Raw genomic sequence first — 19,945 nt, forward strand, 5'->3', positions numbered from 1 at the left:
TGGGGCTGGCACACAAGGCCGGCCGGCCTGGCTCCAGGAAAACCCGGCACAGGCATCCTGGGGCCACTGGAGCCTGCACTATGTCTGGCAGCACAGCCGGATCTTCAGGAGGCATAGATGCCAACAAAGGGTGCTCAAGGAAGAGAAAGCATGGAATTGAGAAGCCCCAGGCCACAGCAAGGGAAAGCCCACCCCAGAAAAGATGGAGCTGGGCAAGGGGGTGGACACACCCAAACTCTGAGCCCAAACCCATGGAAGGAGTCAAAAGAGTGAGTGAGCAGAGAAAGTCTCAAAATTGCCAGAATCAACAAATCCTTCCAGGTTTGGAAACCTTGGAGGAAGGCTTGGGGGTCTTCATCAAGGAGAAACTCACCCACACATGGCGCTCTCACCACCTCTCTTAAGAATCCTCAGCCCAGGTGCCTAATGTGTTAATAATAAAGCTCAGCGGCCTGGCCTCGTTCTCGCAAGTCTGCATCTGTGCAAACAGAGCACAAAGAAGACACAGGTTCAAGGTTCCTGTACTAATTTGCTAGGGCTGCCATAACCAAGTGCTGCAGACTGAGCAGCCTCAACAGCAGACATGTGCTTCTCACAGTCTGGAGGCCGGAGGCCAAGGTTGGGGTGTCGGCAGGGCTGGTTCCTTCTGAGGGCTGTGAGGGAGGGTCTGTTCCAGGCCCCTCCCCTGGCTCCTGGTGGTTTGCTGACCATCTCTGGTTTGTAGGTGCCTCACCCATATCCCTGGCTTCCTGCTCACGTGAGCTTCTCCTGTGTGCATGACTGTCTCTGGGTCCAGATGTCCTTTGTTTATAAAGACAAGGTCATGTTGGATTAGGGCCCATCCTAATGACCTCATCTTAACACGGTCATCTGCAAAGACCCTATTCCCAAATAAAGCCATGTTCGTGAGTACTGGGGGTCAGGACTCTCAGGACAGGGATACGGTACGATCCATAACAGTCCCAAGTGTGTTGTGTAGGGTACTCACCCCTCCCCCACATCCCCACCAACAACCCAGACAGGAGCGAGAAGACAGTGTTCAGGATCCTTCCACATCCCATTCTCTGCCCCCTGTAGAGGCAGCCACCTTTGTGGGTTTAGGCCGAATTCCTGGGAAGCAGATCTGGAGCTGAGCAGAGAAGCGTCTGTAGGTGTCTAGAGGCGTGGAAAGCAGCTGGGGCCCCTGCCCTGCTTCTGGGGCAGATTCTGATGCCCATGGGCACAGTGCGCACAGGAGGTGGCAGAAAGGCCTGGAGTGAAGGGAGAACTCGAGACATCTGGAAAGGCAACTCCAAATATCTCTCTTTGCTCAAAACACTGATGTAAGTGGTGGTTAGGAACAGTTGAAATAATACTGCTAAGGCATTCCCCAAATTATATAATAGACACTGAAAAGACTTTATATGTTCATGAAAGCCCAGTACAAAATTTTCCATACAGTTTGATTTTAATACATATACACACACACGTTTGAAACAGCTTTATTGAGATATAATTTACATACCATATAATTCACCCGTTTAAACCTGGCATTGACTTTTACTACAGTCATGATCAATCGTGTGACATTTCATCACCCCAAAAAGAAACCCACACCCCTTAGCCATCATCCTCCGGGTCCCCCACCCTAGACAACTACTAATCTACTGTCTCTATAGTTTGCCTACATGCCTACCTTTCATTCAAAATTAAAAGGGAACCGCAGACAGAGGAATGACTTCCACTGGTGAATGGCAGAATTATGGGGTTAATTTTCCTCTTTATTTTTTAATATATTTCTAATTATACAATGAATATGAACTGCCAAGAATCAGAGTGGGGGAAGGATTTTATTTTAAAAATAAAGAGAGGACTACCTTGACATTTTTAAGTAGTCCTTATGGATTATTTGGAAAACATGCCCAAATCACCACCTTGTTTTATTAGGGGAGAAAGTGGGTCTGAGTCCTCAACAACTGCCTTCACATAGGCATTTTGCAGCACGACTTGGTAGAAGTTGGAAGTCCATGCACTGTGCTTTTTTTCTACTGCCTTGAATTCCCCGAGACCCGCCCTGCTCCCCCTCCCACAAACCTTGTGTCCCCCTCCCCAGGGTCTTCCCGTCTTTAATCAGGTGACCTCTGTCAGCCCTTAACAAATTGTTGGTTGGCTCAGGTGAGAGTCCCTGTAATTATACCACATCCTTTTGCCTCTTTAATAACGTTGGAGACAGAGTATAATTCTGTGAGGGGACAGAGGAATATATAATTTAGTGTCCTTTTCCTGAGCCAGCGTGAACTCCGTGCGTGTAGCATCTTGCACACTTCAGGGGTAAAAAGTGATCTGTTGTCTGAGCAAACGTGTTTGGGGAGCAGAATACGTACTGAATCCAGCCAGCCGCCAGAGCCTCTTTGGATGTGTGTCCGGTGTGCTGGGGACACATCACCTTTCTCTGATGAATAGGCTTTTCACTGGAGGGAAACCAGCTCAGCTGGGTTGGTTCATGAGACACACTGATCCTGGCCACTGAGGCAGAAACTTACCGTCGCCTAAACTCGAAACCCAGACACCATCCTTAACACTCCTGGATCCTCTGAGTCTCACATCAGCTCAGCTGGACCTGGGCTCTCTGCTCGGCCTCTTTCCTGCAGTCCCCACTCCGCTGCCCTGCACGTTCTCACCGGGGCAGAGGCAGCAACCTGGTGGGAAAGGTCGTCTCCTTCCTGCCCCTCCTGGCCTGCTTCCACTCTGACTCAGGTCCAGATAGTGCACTGACCCCCTCACCTGGCCAGTCTCACACCCATGTATCCGTGCACTTCGCCCCCAGCAGCCCCACATTCCCTGGGGTGTAATAGCCCCATCTGGGTTTCTTCATCTGGATTCTATGGACAGAATACAGGTGGACACATGAGTGTCCTACAAGTAGAGCGTGTAACCGTGTGTGTTACAGGTGTTTCTAGAAGGAGGGTCTTTGGTTTTCAGAAAATTCTTCGAGAGGACCTAAGGGCTCGTAGGTTTCAGAACCTTGGAGTTTGAATGTGTTCCTCCCCTTTTCGTGTCACCTCTCCACCTGGTGAGCTGCTCTTGAGAACTCTGCTCAGATGTCACCTGTTTTATTGCTCAACGCCCGTCCCCTTCTTGGTGTCCCCAGGACTCTGCTTACCGAGCACTTTCCTGGCTGGGATTCATTTATTTGTCTTAGTTGCAGCACACATGATCTTCAGTTGTGGTATGTGGAATCTTGTTCCCTGATCAGGGTTCGAACCCAGGTCCTCTGCATTGGAAGCATGGAGTCTTAGCCTCTGAACCACCGGGGAAGTCCCCTGGCTGAGATTTCACTACTCATTTACATACCTGTTCCCCAACTGGACCACGAGCCCCTGGGGCTGAGAGCTGTCCCTCTCTGCCCTGCCTCCAGTTCGGAGTCTGGCGTGTGTCAGCTCTTAGTCTATACTGGTGGAAGAATAGTCTACACTGGTGGAAGAAGGAAAGAGAACGTGTTCTCTTGGAGAGCCCCAACTTTGTTGGGTGATGGGACTGCCCTGCCTCCTTCCCCTTCAACGGGCTGGTGCCCGTGGATTTTCTCCCTCTCATGTGTTTGTAGACATTTACACTAAGAGGTTGAAGGCCCAGCTGTCCAGCATTTCCATGAAGAAATCAGACTCCCATTTGCCATGGGAACTCAGTAGACATGCAATGATTATTAAATCACCTCTTGACAAATTTTGAGCTCTTTGTTCTTCTTGTCTTCCTCCCATTTCCTTTCAGATTGATGCACTGAGTAAGAGAAGCAAAGAAGCTGAGGCAGCCTTCTTGAATGTCTACAAGAGATTGATTGATGTTCCAGGTAAGCCCAGCACTTGCAGCCCATCCATGGGCGTTGTGTCTGGTGAGTCGGTGGGTTTCTGATGGAGCTGCCACGTTAGGCTTTGGTTTAAAATGCTGCATGTTTCACAGAGAAGAAATAGAACCTGTGTGTGCACTGTGCAGACGCCCTGGATGTTCACGGTTCTGGGCTGACCAATTCCGTGTTCAGGAATGGCTTCGATAGGGCACCTCGCATGCCTCGCTCCTCTCCCAGGTCATCCAGGGAATCAGTGACCTCTGGCCAAGTCTTTCACTTCATATCAAAGGGCAGGTGGTAACCCATTTAACTACAATGTGTAGGAGATGTTTCCTCTTTTGAAGGCAATAAAGAGCTACAATTTTAATAACGCTTGCTACGGCATTCAGAGAAATAATGGCTCCTCATTCCTTATTTTAGAAAAGCAAGATGGAATTTAGAGCCCCCACTGGTCCCATCAACCCTCTGTCCCCAGGTGGTCCACTCAATCCATGGGGAGGTGACAGACACAATCACACGGGTCCCAACCCAGTCCTGAAAAGACTCAGATCAGAAAATGAGCCACTCGAATGCCATCCTCTGCTGACCAAGGAAACCAAATTACCACCACCCTCCCCACCCCGCCCACTAGAGCTGCAAGCGTGCCCTTATTAGGAATCCGGTGTGTGTCACCAACACAGCTAGAACTGTCTTAACAAAGCAAAGCAGAAACAAGTCTCCTTTGTATCTGTATTGTATTCTAATTCAAGTCCACTGAGGGCTTTGTGTCCCCTCTGGGAGCCAGAGGCCACACCAAACTAGGAGCAGGAGAACTCACTTAGACACTTGGGACAAGGAGCAGGGAGATCCAGATGCCAGGGTCTCGTTATAAGTTCTTGACCACATCCCTTGTTCCTCTGTGAACCTCAGTTTTCCCATCTGTAAAATGGAATAAGGTCGGGAAACAGCCTAGTGATGGAGAGGGATTGCCTTTGTTCTAACCCTTTTGCTATCTCAGGAGTTTATCCAGCTCTTAGTTCCAAATTCTAGCCTTTCAACTGTACCCACCTAGGGTTTCCCGAACACTCTGACCGAGGCTCATGTGAAGCCTCTTCCACGGTGAGTGAATCACTTGTGCCGTCCTTCTCAGGCATCAGCAGCTTGGGGGACCTGCTTGCGTTTTCTTGTGCCAGTGCTAGCTCTGTTAGTGACTTAGTTGAAAGGGGCCAGCTTACTTTGCCTTTTGCCAGAGACCCAGAGAGCCTACAGCTCTTGTTTTCTAAATAACCTACACTCTTTTTTTTAAAAAAGTCCAGCTTGTCCCTGGGTCCTCCCTTAGTGAGGTTTCTCCACTGGGAAGCCACTTGAACAAGTCGTTGGGTTTCTTTGTCTGCAGTTATTTGCCATCTTCACTGCCTATCAATAGAAAAGAGACCACTTTTCTCATCAGCATGCCTCTTTACCTGAGCAGTCCTTATTCATATACATATATAATTTTTAAGGAACTTTGATCATGAGTATATAGTTATATTCTGCTTTTTTCCACTTAATGTTATTCCATCATCATTTTCCTTGTATTGGTGATATGCTTCATAATTGTCCTTTTTTGGCTGGCAGTTTTAATTTAAGGTGGTGTGAGCAAATAACATTTGATGTTTTCTGTAATAATAAGAGTTCATCAGAGTATATTTGCATGCCACATAGATCACGTTTACCTGCCTCCCAGGTACGTCTTTCTTACAAATGCTGTGGTCTGACACATCTAACAAGTACTTGAAAAGCAGGAATGGAGCTTGGCGATCTCAACCTGTGTTTTGAAGTCTGCTTATTGCTCAGATGAAGTAATAATGTGGCTGAGGCTTACAGGAAGGACCTGGTCAATAGCAATGCATTTATTGACGGTCAGTCACATAAATGGGGAGAGTCGGAGGGCCTTAACTGTCTGTGGGCTCCAGGCTTCAATCCAGCCAAATTCAGAAACATAGGTGGGGTGTGTTAAGTTATGGTTTCAAGAAACAACTTGAACTTCCCTGGTGGTCCAGTGGTTAAGAATCTGCTTGCCAGTGCAGGGGACATGGGTTTGATCCCTCTTCCCAGGTTGCGCTAGTGGTAAAGAACCTGCCTGCCAGTGCAGAACCTGTAAGAGATATGGGTTCAGTCCCTGGGTCAGGAAGATCCCCTGGAGGAGGGAATGGCAACCCACTCCAGTATCTTTGCCTGGGAAAATCCCATGGACAGAGGAGCCTGGCGGGCTATAGTTCATGGGCCCACAAAGAGTAAGACATGACTGAAGTGACTTAGTATAAGGAAGACCCCACATGCCTCAGGGCAACTAAGCCCGTGCATCACAGCTACTGAGCCTGTGCTCTAGATGACTGCGCTTAGCATCTAGATGATCCTTAGCACTCAGGGTTCATCACACCAGCACATGCACTTCAGAGGCCTTGGGTTTTTGTGGCTGGTGCTAACATGTGTTAGGTTAACACAACTAGAATGTGTTGGGTTAAGTAGCTATCCAACCAGCATCCCAAGCTCGACACACCCAGCCTCACGCATGGAGCAGGGGACCCCCTCTGCCCCAGCCCTTTCCCTCCCCCAGCGGTGCAGCTCTATTGTTCAAAAGAAGCATTGAGGTCACCAAGCTCCTCCCTCTTCTCAGCTTCCACATCTGAAATCCCAAGTAGCGCTATTTCTCCTTCCAAAAACCTCCTTTAGATCAAAGACACCAAGTAAACATTTAAATCCACGATTGTCCTGCTGTGTCCTCTGAACAGTTGCCACCATTAAGAGCTCATCTTTACCTCCCTTCTCACTTGTCACCAGATGTGCCTCATTCCTTCATCAGTTTTGAGGTTATTGCCAGATACTTGTTATCAGAAACATCCTGCTACTGTGGCCAGTGTATGCTATCTTTCCCCCCTGCTGTGCCCCTTGGCTCCATGGAGCACCCCCAAAGCCCCGTCAGCACTGAGGATGCTGTCCCCTGGCACGGTGCTGAGTACCAGGGATGGACTAGGAGCAGGTGCGACAAACAGCTTCCTGTTCTTGTGGACTTGAGAGTCTGGTGGGAATGTGGGCATCCAAAAGTCATCACACAGATCATTAGTGAATTTTAGGTGTGAGCAGTGCTCTGAAGGCAGAGCCCCGGGGCAAGAGAGTGTAGATGGGGAAGGACAGGGCAGGGTCAGAGGTGGCAATGAGCCCCAGGGAGCAGGAGGAGGAGAGGGAGATGATGAGAGTGGCCATGAACCATATCATCCACACCGGGACACCATTAGTAGTCCAAGAGCCCTGCTCGTCATTGAGCTGAGTCAGGGAATGCAGTGACTCAGGAGGGAGGGGCCCAGGCCGCTGGAGTAGATGAAGGGTTCTGGACTTTGTCTCACAGACAGACCATTGATGGATTTTAAACAGGGAAATGACGTGATCAGATTTGCATAACGAAAAAGTCAGTCTGACTGCAGTGTGGAAGCAGATCAGAAAGGGATCCCAGGTGGTATGGGAAGGGAGAGGTGAGGTCACTGGGTTTCTACTGGAGGAGGTAGACTTGGAGAGGAATGGACAGTGGAGGAAAGCTACTCAGATGGCTCTCGCCCAGGACCCAGTTCATGCAGTGTTACTTCATCCATCTCTAAATGACAATACTGTTTATGTGGTTCTATCTGGTTTACAAAATTAAAAAGAAGACCAGCGAAAAGTGTGCCAAGTTAGCCTCCAGTCACCAATTCTATTATTGTTCCTCATCATTATTCTAGTTGAATGTGGCCTTTGCCTTTCTTGTCAACGTCATGGCAGTAGTAAAGTAGTTTTATATTGAGATTCGTAAAGTCATAGTTTTACATCATCAGCCTAAATGGCTTCATCTGTGACTCTTATCACAGATTTTATATCATTGTTTATATGATCAACGTACAAATAGCTTACACTTGCAAATATTTAAAATTTTTTATTTTAATAACCTCTGATAGGGATTTATATTAATTTGCTAATGGCCACTCACATGAGGAAAAGAATCATAGCCTCTGCCAGCAGCGTGACGTGGAGAGGACACCCGGCGAGGCCCCGGGTCGGGGAGTCCTCAGCAGCAGACACCCTGACCGGGAGGCTAGCGTCCTTGTACACTGGAATCTATGTTTGTGGGTGAGAGCAGAGGTCAGCGACTGTCAACCACACTGACCCCAGCAGTGCAAGAAAAAGTTCAAGGTGTGCTGTTCCGAAGTACACACTCCCTCTGCCTATATTTCTGGGAGCCACGTGCCAGGCCCAGCACCACCCACCCAAGATGCAAATGCGGCTGAGAGGTAACCCCTGCCCTCCCTCGGGTGGTGTGAGACTGCGGAGCGTCTTTGAGAGAATATCCCACAGTTAAAGCTGGTGAAGTAGGCAGCCTCCTTCCCTCACTGTAATGGAAGAAGAAGTAAATGTCTCCACTCTTAAAGTGTGACCCTCTCAGATAGCTGGGAAAATTCTGGAATGACCTCCTCTTAAAGGCCCTTGCATAACTGGAATTTTTACTGTGTTCTGAGTAGAGTTACCATGGTATGCATAATCTGCCAGGAATTAACCTCGCGTGGGTGACTTTGCTCTTGCTTCTTGATACTTTTTAGATTCTTTACAATGAGCTCGTCTCTATCTCTACAATCGGGGCAGAGGGTTGGGGGTGGGGGGTGGGGTGGGAGCATACATTTATAAAATATTCAATTCTCAATCTCAGTTGCTGAATAGCCCTTAGTAGTGGGTTAACCAGATAAGAACGTAAGCAGTAATGGGTGGAGTATTTGTCCACACTTAATAATTGGTATAAAACACAACTGTGCCTTTTCAGTCCCACAAACATCTCTGCAAAGGTTTTTTTTTTTGTTTTTTTTTTTTTAGAAGTTCCTAGAAAGAAAAGTGTTGGAGAGCTGGGCAGCGGTGCTGCAGAACATCTCTGCCCCAGTGTAGAGTCCATTGACAGAGTCTTTGCTGGTTCTCATCATCTTCTGGGTTCTCTCTGGGCCCCTCCCACCCCAACACCAACAGAGAGTCATCGCTCAGTCCTTGCTAAGACATGGTTTAGGCCCTATAGACCCAAACCCTTCAAACACAAAGGCAGTGCCCAGAGGGGTTGGTTTTAAGATTTAAATCTTAGGGAGCCCATAATGAGATGCTTGTGCTCAGGCGTGTCCGACTCTGTGCAACCCCAGACTGTAGCCCACCAGGCTTCTCTGTCCATGGGATTCTCCAGGCAAGAGTACTGGAGTGGGTTGCCGTTTCCTATCATTACCAGTGATATAAAACACTTATGGACTCGGGAAACTCTGCTGGAGCACAGTGTTTCCTGACTGGCCCAGCTCACTTCATTCCCCTCAGATGACTGGCCTGCAATCAGAAGTAAAACGTGTTAGTTTTCAGAAGTCTTGAAAGGGCACCAGCAGAAGGGAGCCCGTTTTGGAGGCTGCTCTGTTTGCAGCACCCACACCAAGATGCCCTTGCTCCTGGGTACTGCTGCTTCGGGGCGGCGGGAAGTTTCCATCAGGATTTAAGAAAACCGTCTCTGCTGGAGAAGGTCCCCATTGGCCTCACATCTGAGCATCCAGAAGTAAAAGTGGACCATCATCCGTTCTGAGAGCTGCTTTTTAATTCTTTTCTGTAAGAATAACAGGGCTTCCCCAATGGCTTAGTGGATAAAGAATCTGCCTGCAACGCAGGAGACACTGAACACACAGATTCAGCCATTGGGTCATGAAGATCCGCTGGAGAAGGAAATGGCAACTCACTCCCATATTCTTGCCTGGAGAATCCCATGGACAGAGGAGCCTGGTGGGCTACAGTCCCTAGTGTCGCAAAGAGTCGGACACGACTGAGCAACGAAACAAGCACATGAGAATAACAGAGTGAGCCGGTCCCTTGTGCCCAACAGGCTGTTTAAAGTGAAGACATGCTATCAGTTACCGGAAGCGCTGTTCAGTCTTTTTTTCCTTTCTGTCTGTCTTTTTTCTTCCTGTCTGTCCCCTGATGAAGGATGCATAGTAAGACTCCTGGCCAAAAAAAAAAGCAGCGAAGTCTTATACGATCTGTTAGAACTACCCCCTTGCTTCTCATACCAGGCTTTTCACCAACATGCATCTTGGTGGCATTTTTGAAGGCCATGTGATGTGGCCACCCCAGCCTGCTCCTGGGAGGCTGCTCCAGTCCGGGTCTTCTAGGCTCCCAGGGTTGGCAAGCAGCCCACGGGTGCCCAGGTCCCTCCAGAGAGAACTCTTAACCTCGGAGCCTGATAGCAGGAGCCCCTTTGCATGTTTTCAGGTTACCTTCCTGAAACATCTCCATTCACATGTGAAAATCAACCACCAGCTCCATGATAGGACAGGAGAGGGACGGGGCCTCAGCTGTGGAGTGAAGCTGTGGGTTGCAGGTGCTCCCATTCCCCCTGCTGGGCAGCAGGACCAGAGCTGGTCCAAAGGGGCCAGGGGGTGGTCAGGCTCTGACCAGTGCTGGGGTGACTGCAGCCGGAAGAGGAGGCCGCCTCTCCACCCTCCTTGACCAGCCTGAAACAAACTCGGGTCCCGAGGAGCAGAACGTTTGCAAGCCAAGCAAGCAGCTGCACATGCACTGAAGAAAGGCCAGCCTGACAAGATGGGCATCCGAGGCGCTTGCCGCCCCACCTTCAGGGTTCTCCCTCTGGACTCCTGTCCCTGGCCCCCAGCCCAGCTCACTGGTGGCAACTTGGTGACTTGGCTTGCAGTGGGGGCGGGGGTGGCGTGTTCCCCCCACTGCCGTGACTGGGGTGGTCCTGGCACACGCGCTATCTAGACAGCTTCTCATCAGTTGCTCATCAGCATGCTAATTGCTGTATGACTAATTATGCCCTGAATTCCAGTTGATTTTCTTAATGAGACAGCTGGGTTAATTATGTAATCGTATGATTACATTAGCCCAGAGTGCCCTGGTGGAGGGAGCGTCTGCTGCGTTCTGATGTCGTCACGGGGTTGGCGCTCATGGGCCGCATCCCCTCCTCTTCTGCGCACAGGTGGACTGGGGTCCAGGGGGTCAGTCTTTGCGGGTCTTTGCAGTCCCTCACAACAGAAGCAGCCAGCATCCCGCTGCCCTCCTGCACACACACCCTAGCACCCTGCCACCTGATGGAATCAGAGCCCCGATTCCCAGCCCCACAGCTCCCCTCCTGCCATGTGGTTGTGGCACCCTCTTCCTCCTCCCAGGACATACCTGCCTCGGGGCTAGTGGTGTGACAGTGACCAGGGCACCCACACCAGTGTCCTGAAGTTCCTGCAGAACCACGCTGGTCGTTCTACATAAGGTCAGAGCAGCCCAGACGGGCCCCACGCTTATTCCCAGCATCCCCCTTACAGGTGCTGTTTCACACCTTTCTTCAGCCCTGATCTCCACACACCTCACATTTCACTGAGAAGACACGTGTGCTCAGAGGACGGTGGCATCTCCCTCCACAGCCCAGCTCTCTCATCTAAGAGTCCACTGTGCCCGCAGAACCCACCTCCGCCGTTATGCTCCTCTTCAGACCCTCTCTCCTCTGCAGGAGTGTGGGTTCCCCAGACTCGCCCTGGGTGACTCTGACTCTGTTAGGCTTGCAGACGCCGTGTGGCCACAGGAGAGCAGCTGGTCCCCCACAGCACTACTTCCCACCAGAAATTAGATGACATCTCCCCCCGCCCCCCACTCCCCGTCACTGGAAAGTAGATGACACCACCACGCACACAGTGGGTTTGGCCACAGAGGCAGGGTCAGCCTGCTCTCCTTTCCCTCTCTCACACTTTAGAGCTATCTATCAGTGAGTCCTGCTGACCCAGCCTCCAGGGTGCAACCCAAATCTGACCACTCACCCCGTCAGCCACCCCTAATCCAAGCCTCCGTTACTTCTCACCACCTTGACTCCACCTTCTCTGTCCATTCTTTCTACAAAGTCCATGGTTTGAGTGGACTTTCTGAGCTACTTTTGTTCATGTCCCCCAACAGTAAAAAAAAATTCAAATTTGTACCCCCCAATATATACTATTTAGTTATTTAAATGATGTACATGTGTCTTTACAGCAGTGTATGAAATACATTGCCAGTCATGTACTAAAAACAGAATTTAAAGGATGTGATGAAGACTCAAAAGGACTTAAAATTTACATTTTATTAGCAGTACAAAAAAACATTTTGCTCTCAGTAAAAAATACATATATTTTAAAATCAACCTCATTGAGGCATAGTCTGCACACAATAAAACACCTATTTTGTGTACAATTTGATACAATGGCCAGTAGACAGTCAAGATACAGAACACCCATAACCCCTCAAAAGTTCCCTCACAGTCTCAAATGCCAGCAACCTCTGATGTGCTTTCTGTCAACCCCGGTTAGGTTCATCATTTCTGGAGTTTCACATAAATGGGGTCCTTGGGTAGGTACTCTGATGCGTCTGACTTCCTCCACTCAGTGTGGTGTGTTGGGGGCTATTTGTGCACATTTACTGGGGAGCAGTGTTTCACTGTGTGGATGTATAACAATCTGCCTTCGCATCCACCTGTTCATGGACTTTTGAACTGTTTGTGGCTGTCGTGAATAAGCCTGCTGTAAGTGTTCATAGACAGCTGTATGTGGACGTCTGTTTTCATTTCTCTTGGATAAATAGCTAGGACTAGAATTCCTGGGGCGTAGGGTGGCGCATGTTTAGCTTGACAAGAAACCGTCGAGTGGGTTTTCCAAGTAGTGGTGTCACTTCGGCCCCTCCCCCGATGCGTGTGGGACTCCAGTTGCTCCCCGTCCTCCACGCTGTGTGTTGTTGTCAGTGCTTTAGGTGTTAGACATTCTAGTGAGTGTAGAGCGTGTTTCGTTGTGATTTTAACTTGTGTTTTTCTCAGTGACTAGTGATGCTAAATTTTTATTCACATGCTTTTGGCCCTTCGTAGAACTTCACTTCTAAGGCATCTGTTTAAATCTTCTGCCCATTTTTTTAATTGAATTGTTTGGCCTACTGTTGAATTCTAACTTTTATATAGTCTAGATACAAAAGTCCTCTGTCAAATATATTCCCTGCAAATATTTTCTCCCAGTTTCTGGTCATATAAAGAGCAGAAGTTTTTATTTTACTGCAGTCCAGCTTATTATTTCATTGATCTGAATGTCTATCCTTATGTTAGTATCATAATATCCTGACTCTTGTGCCTTTTTAGTCAATTTTGAAATCAGATGATATATAAGTCCTTACCTTTGGTCTGTTTTTTTCAAAATTGTTTTGGTTCATTGAGTTTCTATGTAAATTTTAGACTTGACTTGTCAATTTGTACAAACAAGCCTGCCAGGATTTTGATCTGGATTCCACTGTATCTATAGATCAATTTCAGGGAAACTGACAACACTACTGAGTCTTCCCAGGAGTCTTCTTTTATCTGGTTTTAAGACTTTCCTTTTATTCTTCTCTTCAGTAATTTGACTGCTTATTGGTGTTCTTTGCATTTATTCTGCCTGGACCTTGTTGAGTTTCTTGGATTGGGGGTTTATAGCTTTCTTTGGAAATTTTGCCACTTCTTTCAAATACATCCCTCACCCCTTTTGGGGACATGTATGTCAGATTGTTATTGTTTCACAAGTTGCTGAGGTTTTAGTAACTTTTTTTTTCCAGTCTCTTCTCTGTGCTTCTATTTAGATAGTTTCTGTGACTATATCTTTGGATTAGTTCTGTGATCTTTTTTATTTTGCAGTGTCTAATGTGCTTAAGCCATTATAGGGAATTTTTTTTTTTTTTCATTTCAGATATTGTATTTTAAGTTCTAGAATTCCATCTGGTTCTTCATAGCTTCTATTTCTCTCCTTGTTCTGTTCATGTTTTTCTTTCATCCTTGAGCATGCTTATAATAATTGTTTAAGTCTTTGTCAGCTACTTCCATTGTCTCTTATAATTTCTGGTTCTGTTTTTATTAACTGATTTTTTTCCCTTCTTTGCATGTCTAGTAATTTTTGATTGGATGTTGGACATTTTAATTATTAACTGGATTTTGTTGTCTTTCTTAAGAGTGTTGAAATATTTGGGGCCGGCAGTTAAATTACTTGCAGATCAACTCAATTATTCAGAGACATGCTTTATGCCTTTGGGGACAGGTCCAAACTAGCCTTTACTTTAGGATTAGCTTAGCCCTCCACTCTGGTGTGGCCCTTTGCTGTCTTCCACTGAATGTCCTGGCTGTTCAACAAGCCTCTATTCTAAGGCCAGTCGTAACTCAAAAGCCTCCTAACACTCTGCACACTCTAGGATTTGTTGACTTAGACCTCCCTTGCAGTTCTTTGCCGAGCCTTGTGGAGCTTCACCTGATGTGTACGTATGTACCTTATCTTTTATCAACAGGTTTTAGATTACTCCTCTGCAGATTTCTCTCTTGCTCTGCATATCTCCTTCCTTTCCAGTGCTCTGCCCTGTAAATTCCAGGTGCTTCAGCCTACTGGTCTTCTGAAGTCTATCTTCTCAATCCAAAAGACCATTATGCTCTGCTTGGGTTTCCCCCTTGCCTGTGCTGCAGTCCAGGAAGTATTTCCTGGCAGAAAGTCAGGGTGATCATAGGGCTCACCTTACTTGTTTCCCTCTCTCAGGGATCACCGTCCTGCTCTGCTGGTTGTTCAACATCTGTAAATGGTGGTTTCATTTAGATTGCCTAGTATTCCAGTTTATGGCCAGAGGTCAGGTCTGGTGCCAGTTAATCTGTCAGAGCCAGCAGTGGAAATCTCCCAAGTTCTGTTCATTTTGTTGTTGGTTTCAATGGCTGCCATAAATGGCTGGAAAAGATAATCACAAAGATACATAGCACCAAACCAAAGCAGTACATTATTAGCAATCTTTACAAAAACATGATTTCTACCTTTGAAAGCTGCATACCAGTTATGAGAAAATATTAGTTGAAGTTCAGCTAGTAAATTTTTATTTACCTTGGTATTCAATTTTTCTTGCTAACTAGTCGGAAGATATTGTATTTTTTATATTATCAACAAATGGGTTTGAAACTCCTTTTGACAAATATTTCTTCAGGTTTGAGTTAATTGATAATAGGTAACATCTGTTGAGTGTTAACTCCAAGCCTGGCAGTGTATACACATATTATGGTAATTAATCCTTACAACAATTTAATGATATTGGCACAATTATTATGCCCAATTTATAGATGAAGAGAGTACAATATGGAGACATTAAGTAGCTTCTCTAAGGTTGCACATCCAGTAAGTGGCAGAAATGGGATTCAATAGCATGTAGTATGGCCCACACTCTAAACCATTTCTCCCTACTCCCTCTTGTTTGATATGAGGCACTGAGATTTTTTTTTGTAGACAATGTTGTCTTTGCCCATAAGTTTATGTGACGATGGGAACATTTCCAAATATCCACTTTTAGAATGCTGTCACTGTAGATGAGTTTCATTCAAGAAGCAGTTTTTTTCCCCCCACTAAGTATTAAAACATCACATTTACTTCGAAGGCATAGATTATGTGTTTATATTTTTTTAAATGTCTGCCAGGCAGCATATTACTGATAGCCATCTGCCATCACAGAACAGGGCAGCTCATTTAGAACACTTAGCTTTTTAAAAGAAAATTGTATAACTCATCTTTAAGCTTAAAACTCTTAAATACTTTGCAGCTAGGAAACCAACAAACCCTTTCGTGGCACTGCAGTTTCCCTCATGCCGCAGTGGCTCATCTTGCAAGAGTCCTATTCTCTGACGGCTATGTCCGTCACAATGGAATTGAATCCAAACTCAGTCCCTTAGCTCACTTTAGACACTATTTTTATGGGACTGACACACTGCCTGCCGTGCAGCAGGGCGTCTCCGACACAGTAATTTCAGCTCTGAAATTCAGTTTGATCCTTCTTCATATTGTCTCTCTCCCTCTCTTTTTTGTTCATATCTTTCTTTAAATCTTTGCACTCAGGGCTCCCCCTCTGGCAGCTTGTTCTTTGCCACTTCCCCTTCCTTTCATCATACCTCACCAGCTTCTCTCTAGGCCTTATATGTGCCTCCTCACGCTCACCCCTGGACCCCTGCATGGCCATTCCCTCTACTAAGAGTCTTCACATTCTCTCCTGTTCAACATCCAGATCTCAACCCCAGGGTGACCCCCTCAGAGTCCCTCCCTGTCCATCTGTCTCCAGGACCCATTTGCCATTCTCCACGCACTGTCTCCTCTCATCCTCACGCTTGGCAGAATTGAAAGCACCCTGTTTTGTTTGGTTTTGCTGTCTGTCTGTCTCCCTCACTTCAGTAGAATGTCACGTCTTTGAGAACAAGCATCTTGTCTTGTTCACCGTCATGTCCCCCCAGCACCTGGCACAGTCCTGATGTCATAAAGTGTGTACATGGGTGCCAGCAGTTGGACTGAACTGTTTCTGTGGCTGCTCCTGGCCCTCCCCTGCTTCTAGCTCCATGCTGTTCCTTCCATGTGAATTTACTGCCCCAAAGTCTCCATGGGTCTAAACTCTGGCTCTTAAAAAAAAAAGGTCTCCTTTTCCTGGTTTCTCCATCTGGAAATGGTCTTCCATTTGGCCCTTCTTGCTTTTACATTTGTTGTTTGTGAACATGGTTTATCTCTGATAGGTTGGGCCTGCCTGATTCGCCTGGACGTCCATCCCAGTGTCTTACCCAGAGCAGACAGATGCTTAGGACAGACTTGTTATATTAGTACTTGAAGAGACAGTATAATTTAGTCGGCTGCTGGTCCAGGAAGCAGAAATCTTAATTAGACTTTTGCATACCTGTTTGCCTGGCCGACTTCTCTCCTCCCCGTGTTCCCTGGGTCAGACGCCGGTGCCTGACATGCTGCAGGGCCCCCTCCCCACTGACCTCTGGCTGTGACAGCTAGAATTAACGAGATAATGTCCCATGTACGTAGGCGAAGGTGCTGAACACATGCAGGCGATGGTCTTGTTGTTGTTTGTTATAATTACATTCTTTGAGTCCTGTGTTGCATAATGAGCTATAACATGCCTCAAAGAGCGTTTCAGGAATGAACTATGAGACGGCTGTAGAACACTTGGCAAGTTTGTCACGTCGGGAGCATGGCAGCGGCAGTAAAGCACGTTGACTGGGAGGTGGCAGGGATTTCGTGTGTTCCTGTTCCACGGATGGGTGTGTGCTCTCACCTCCCCCAGACAGTTCCCTAATGGAGCTGCTGAGACGGGCGGCTTGTGACGTTCAGAATAAGACCTAACAATACTTGTGTGGGGTTTAAATGGCATTGGAAATCATTAACGAGACAAAAAGCTATGATTTCCCCTAGATTAACATGCAGGCTGGGGTTTGGCATGCCGAAATTCATTGTTTTGGTCTCTAGCCCAAACATGCTAGAGTCATTATATTGTCATGTGGTAATTAGCTGTTCCTTTAATACAAGTAATAAAAATTAAGCCTAAGAGGTACTTTAGCAATGCCTTTTACATAATCCAAAACAATATTCAAATGCTGTAGGCGTTGAGTCATTCAACTGTACTGTAGTAAAGTTTGAAGTTTAATGCATAGAGATGTTTGAATCCAGTTCATTCTTTATTCTTTGACCAGTTTTGCTACTTAGGCGTTAACCTTTAATCGTGTTAAATTAAATATACATGCCATAATGAATAATTATGAGCGTGCTAGAATTTTCATTTACAATATAATGCTTTGAAAATGTGTCTAAAGGTCCTAGTTACCCTTCACTTGACAATGTGCATGCTATTTTTATATGTCACTGAATTCCTTGCTGAATCAAAGGAGGGAAGCTATTTTTTTATTCGAAGCAGATACAGTGGGTCCTGGCCTCTTAAAAGGAAGGGACTGGAAGAGTTGTCAACAGAAATTTTGGGGATGGAGGGCAGTGTACTAGCTTAGCTCTTTAAAAATATAATTTGGACTGGCAGTTGTGCCAGGAAACCTACAGGAGTTGATGTTCATAGAATTTTATAGAAGCACAGTGGTTCTCCTCCTCAGTTCTTCCCTGATCTCTGTTTCAAGTTCAAGTTGTCATCGTACGTGGAAGGAGCCAAGGGCATGCTGCTTTATCTCCTTCAGGCCATTTGCCTGGCATGAGACCATGGTGGGAGAGGAGAAGGGCGTGGGAAGGTGTCCAGGGAAGATACTGAAATTTAAAAATAAAAAAACTGCACCTGAAATGTTCTGAGGATGTTCATTCTATAGTATTATTACCACTCCTACTTACAAGGAACCGTATCCCTGAAATAGCTTTTGAGATCTAATTTAATATAAATATTTTAATGCTGATAAAAATAATCATGAGAGGCCACAAATGAGAAAGCAGTGATGTAGTCATAAGCTGTATATACGCACAGAATCAGTGCCCAGCCACTGGGGTTTCATGTGATGGACAGTGTTGGACGCTGTACTGAACGAGCCCTGGGGCCTGAGTTTTGTAAACCCCACGAAGACACTGGCATCTCAGAGCGCTCCTGGCTCCTGGTGGCTGTGCCAACTGAGGCGTGGTAGGCTGAGCCCTCCCTTCCAGGAACCAGGGGTGGTCTGAAAAATTAACGGCACTGGTATTTGAAAATTAAGTGAGCGCTTGAATATATACCCTTGTTGATCCACAGGGCTCGGTGTTTAGCATTCCTCACCCAGAGACTAAATCTTTGCAGCCGTCTCACAAGTGATGCTGGCGTCCATACCAGAAATATCTTCCGTAATCTCTTCTAAGCCCAGCAGACTCGGGTATGCTTCTGCTCTGACAGGGCCCGAGAGTCCTAGAGGAAGTGCCCCCACTGGGGCCCAGCAGGTGGATTATAAGTGCAGCAGAAATAAAAATAAAGACCCAGTTGATGCCAGAAGAACATTTAATATCTCTCCATTTTTGTGCTAAATTAATGGTAATGGCAAAGACCTCACTAGTACCGTAAATTTCCATGACCACAGTGTCCGGTTTTAGGTCCAAATCCGTTACAGGAACCGGAACCCCTTCCAGGGCCTGAGAGTGGGCTCTTGTCTAACACTCGGAAATGAATTTTCCTAGGAGACACACATGCTGACAAAGCAAGAGACTTCCCTGGGAAGGGACACCCAGGAGGAGAGCGTCAGGGTAGGGGCCCAGGAGAACTGCTCTGCCACACGGCTCACAGTCTCAGGTTTTATGGTGAAGGGGTTCCTTCCCAGGTCTCTGGCCAGTCATTCCAACTCAGCATACTTCCTGGTGGTGCACACTTCGCTCTGCCAAGGTGGATTCCGACGAGGATTCTGGGAGGTTGGTAGGACGTATGGACTGGCGTCTCCCCTCTCCTTTTGACCCTTCCTGAATTCTTCCAGTTGGTGGTAGCTTGCTAGTTTCTTATCAGGACCTCCTGTTGGAAGATTATTCATGTCAAGTGGTTACTATCATGCCTGGGCCAGGATGGGTGGTTTCAGTCGGTGGTTCACCTAATTAATCCAGTTTTTTTGTAAGGAACATGATGGTGGATAGCACGTTGAATTGTCTGCAGGGCCTCTCATACCTGGCCTAGATCTCCATTCTCCTACTGTTTGTACTATAACTCGCAGTGTGGTGGCCTCCTGGCTGGCTGGCTCAGTGGCCCAGTACAGGTCACCATGGCTTGGTCACCAGGTATGCCTCTCGCAAAAGGCACAACCACCGTGAGCAGAAACTCGGGTTTCTCCTGTCTTCAGATCACCAGCTAGTAAATCCTGACTGTCTCCTGAGCATGCTTCATCAGTTAAAGGATGACCATCTTACAAGAGCCCCCCTCAGGGGACCTTCCTCATTGGAAGGATGATCACTGATCGCACAGATCTAGGTCCGAGTTCTCTCTGCCCCTTGTTGCTGTTGTTGCTAAGTCATTCTGACTCTTTGCAACCCCGTGGACTACAACCCACCAGGCTCCTCTGTCCATGGCATTTCCCAGACAAGAATTCCGGAATGGGTTGCCATTTCCTCCTCCAGAGGATCTTCCCGACCCAGGGATCAAACCCACGTCTCCTGCATTGGCAGGTAGATTCTTTACCTCTGAGCCACCAGGGAAAGCCCTCTGCCCACTAACCAACTGGAAACCTGGACGCATCACCCTGCCTCCCTGAGCTTTAGTTCCGACTTCAGCGAAAAGAAGGAGATACATGTCACACATCTTTCTCCCAGGATTGTCCTAGGGCTCAAATGAGAAAATGTCCATAAAAAGTGTTCTGTG

The 19,945-nt window shown here is 47.1% G+C and overlaps 1 protein-coding gene across 5 annotated transcripts in view; it reads left to right on the plus strand.

Moving 5' to 3' along the window:
- CUX1 (cut like homeobox 1) overlaps nucleotides 1-19,945 on the plus strand; it is a 349,600-nt gene that overhangs the window by 187,910 nt on the left and 141,745 nt on the right. For all 5 annotated transcript variants that reach the window (XM_027528189.1, XM_027528191.1, XM_027528190.1 and 2 more), the window contains exon 4: nucleotides 3,748-3,826. In XM_027528189.1, the coding sequence (XP_027383990.1) occupies nucleotides 3,748-3,826 (79 nt within the window). The remainder of the gene's footprint in view (nucleotides 1-3,747; nucleotides 3,827-19,945) is intronic.

The sequence above is a fragment of the Bos indicus x Bos taurus genome, chromosome 25 (genome assembly GCF_003369695.1).
Source record: "Bos indicus x Bos taurus breed Angus x Brahman F1 hybrid chromosome 25, Bos_hybrid_MaternalHap_v2.0, whole genome shotgun sequence".
NCBI classification, from domain to species: Eukaryota; Metazoa; Chordata; class Mammalia; order Artiodactyla; family Bovidae; genus Bos; species Bos indicus x Bos taurus.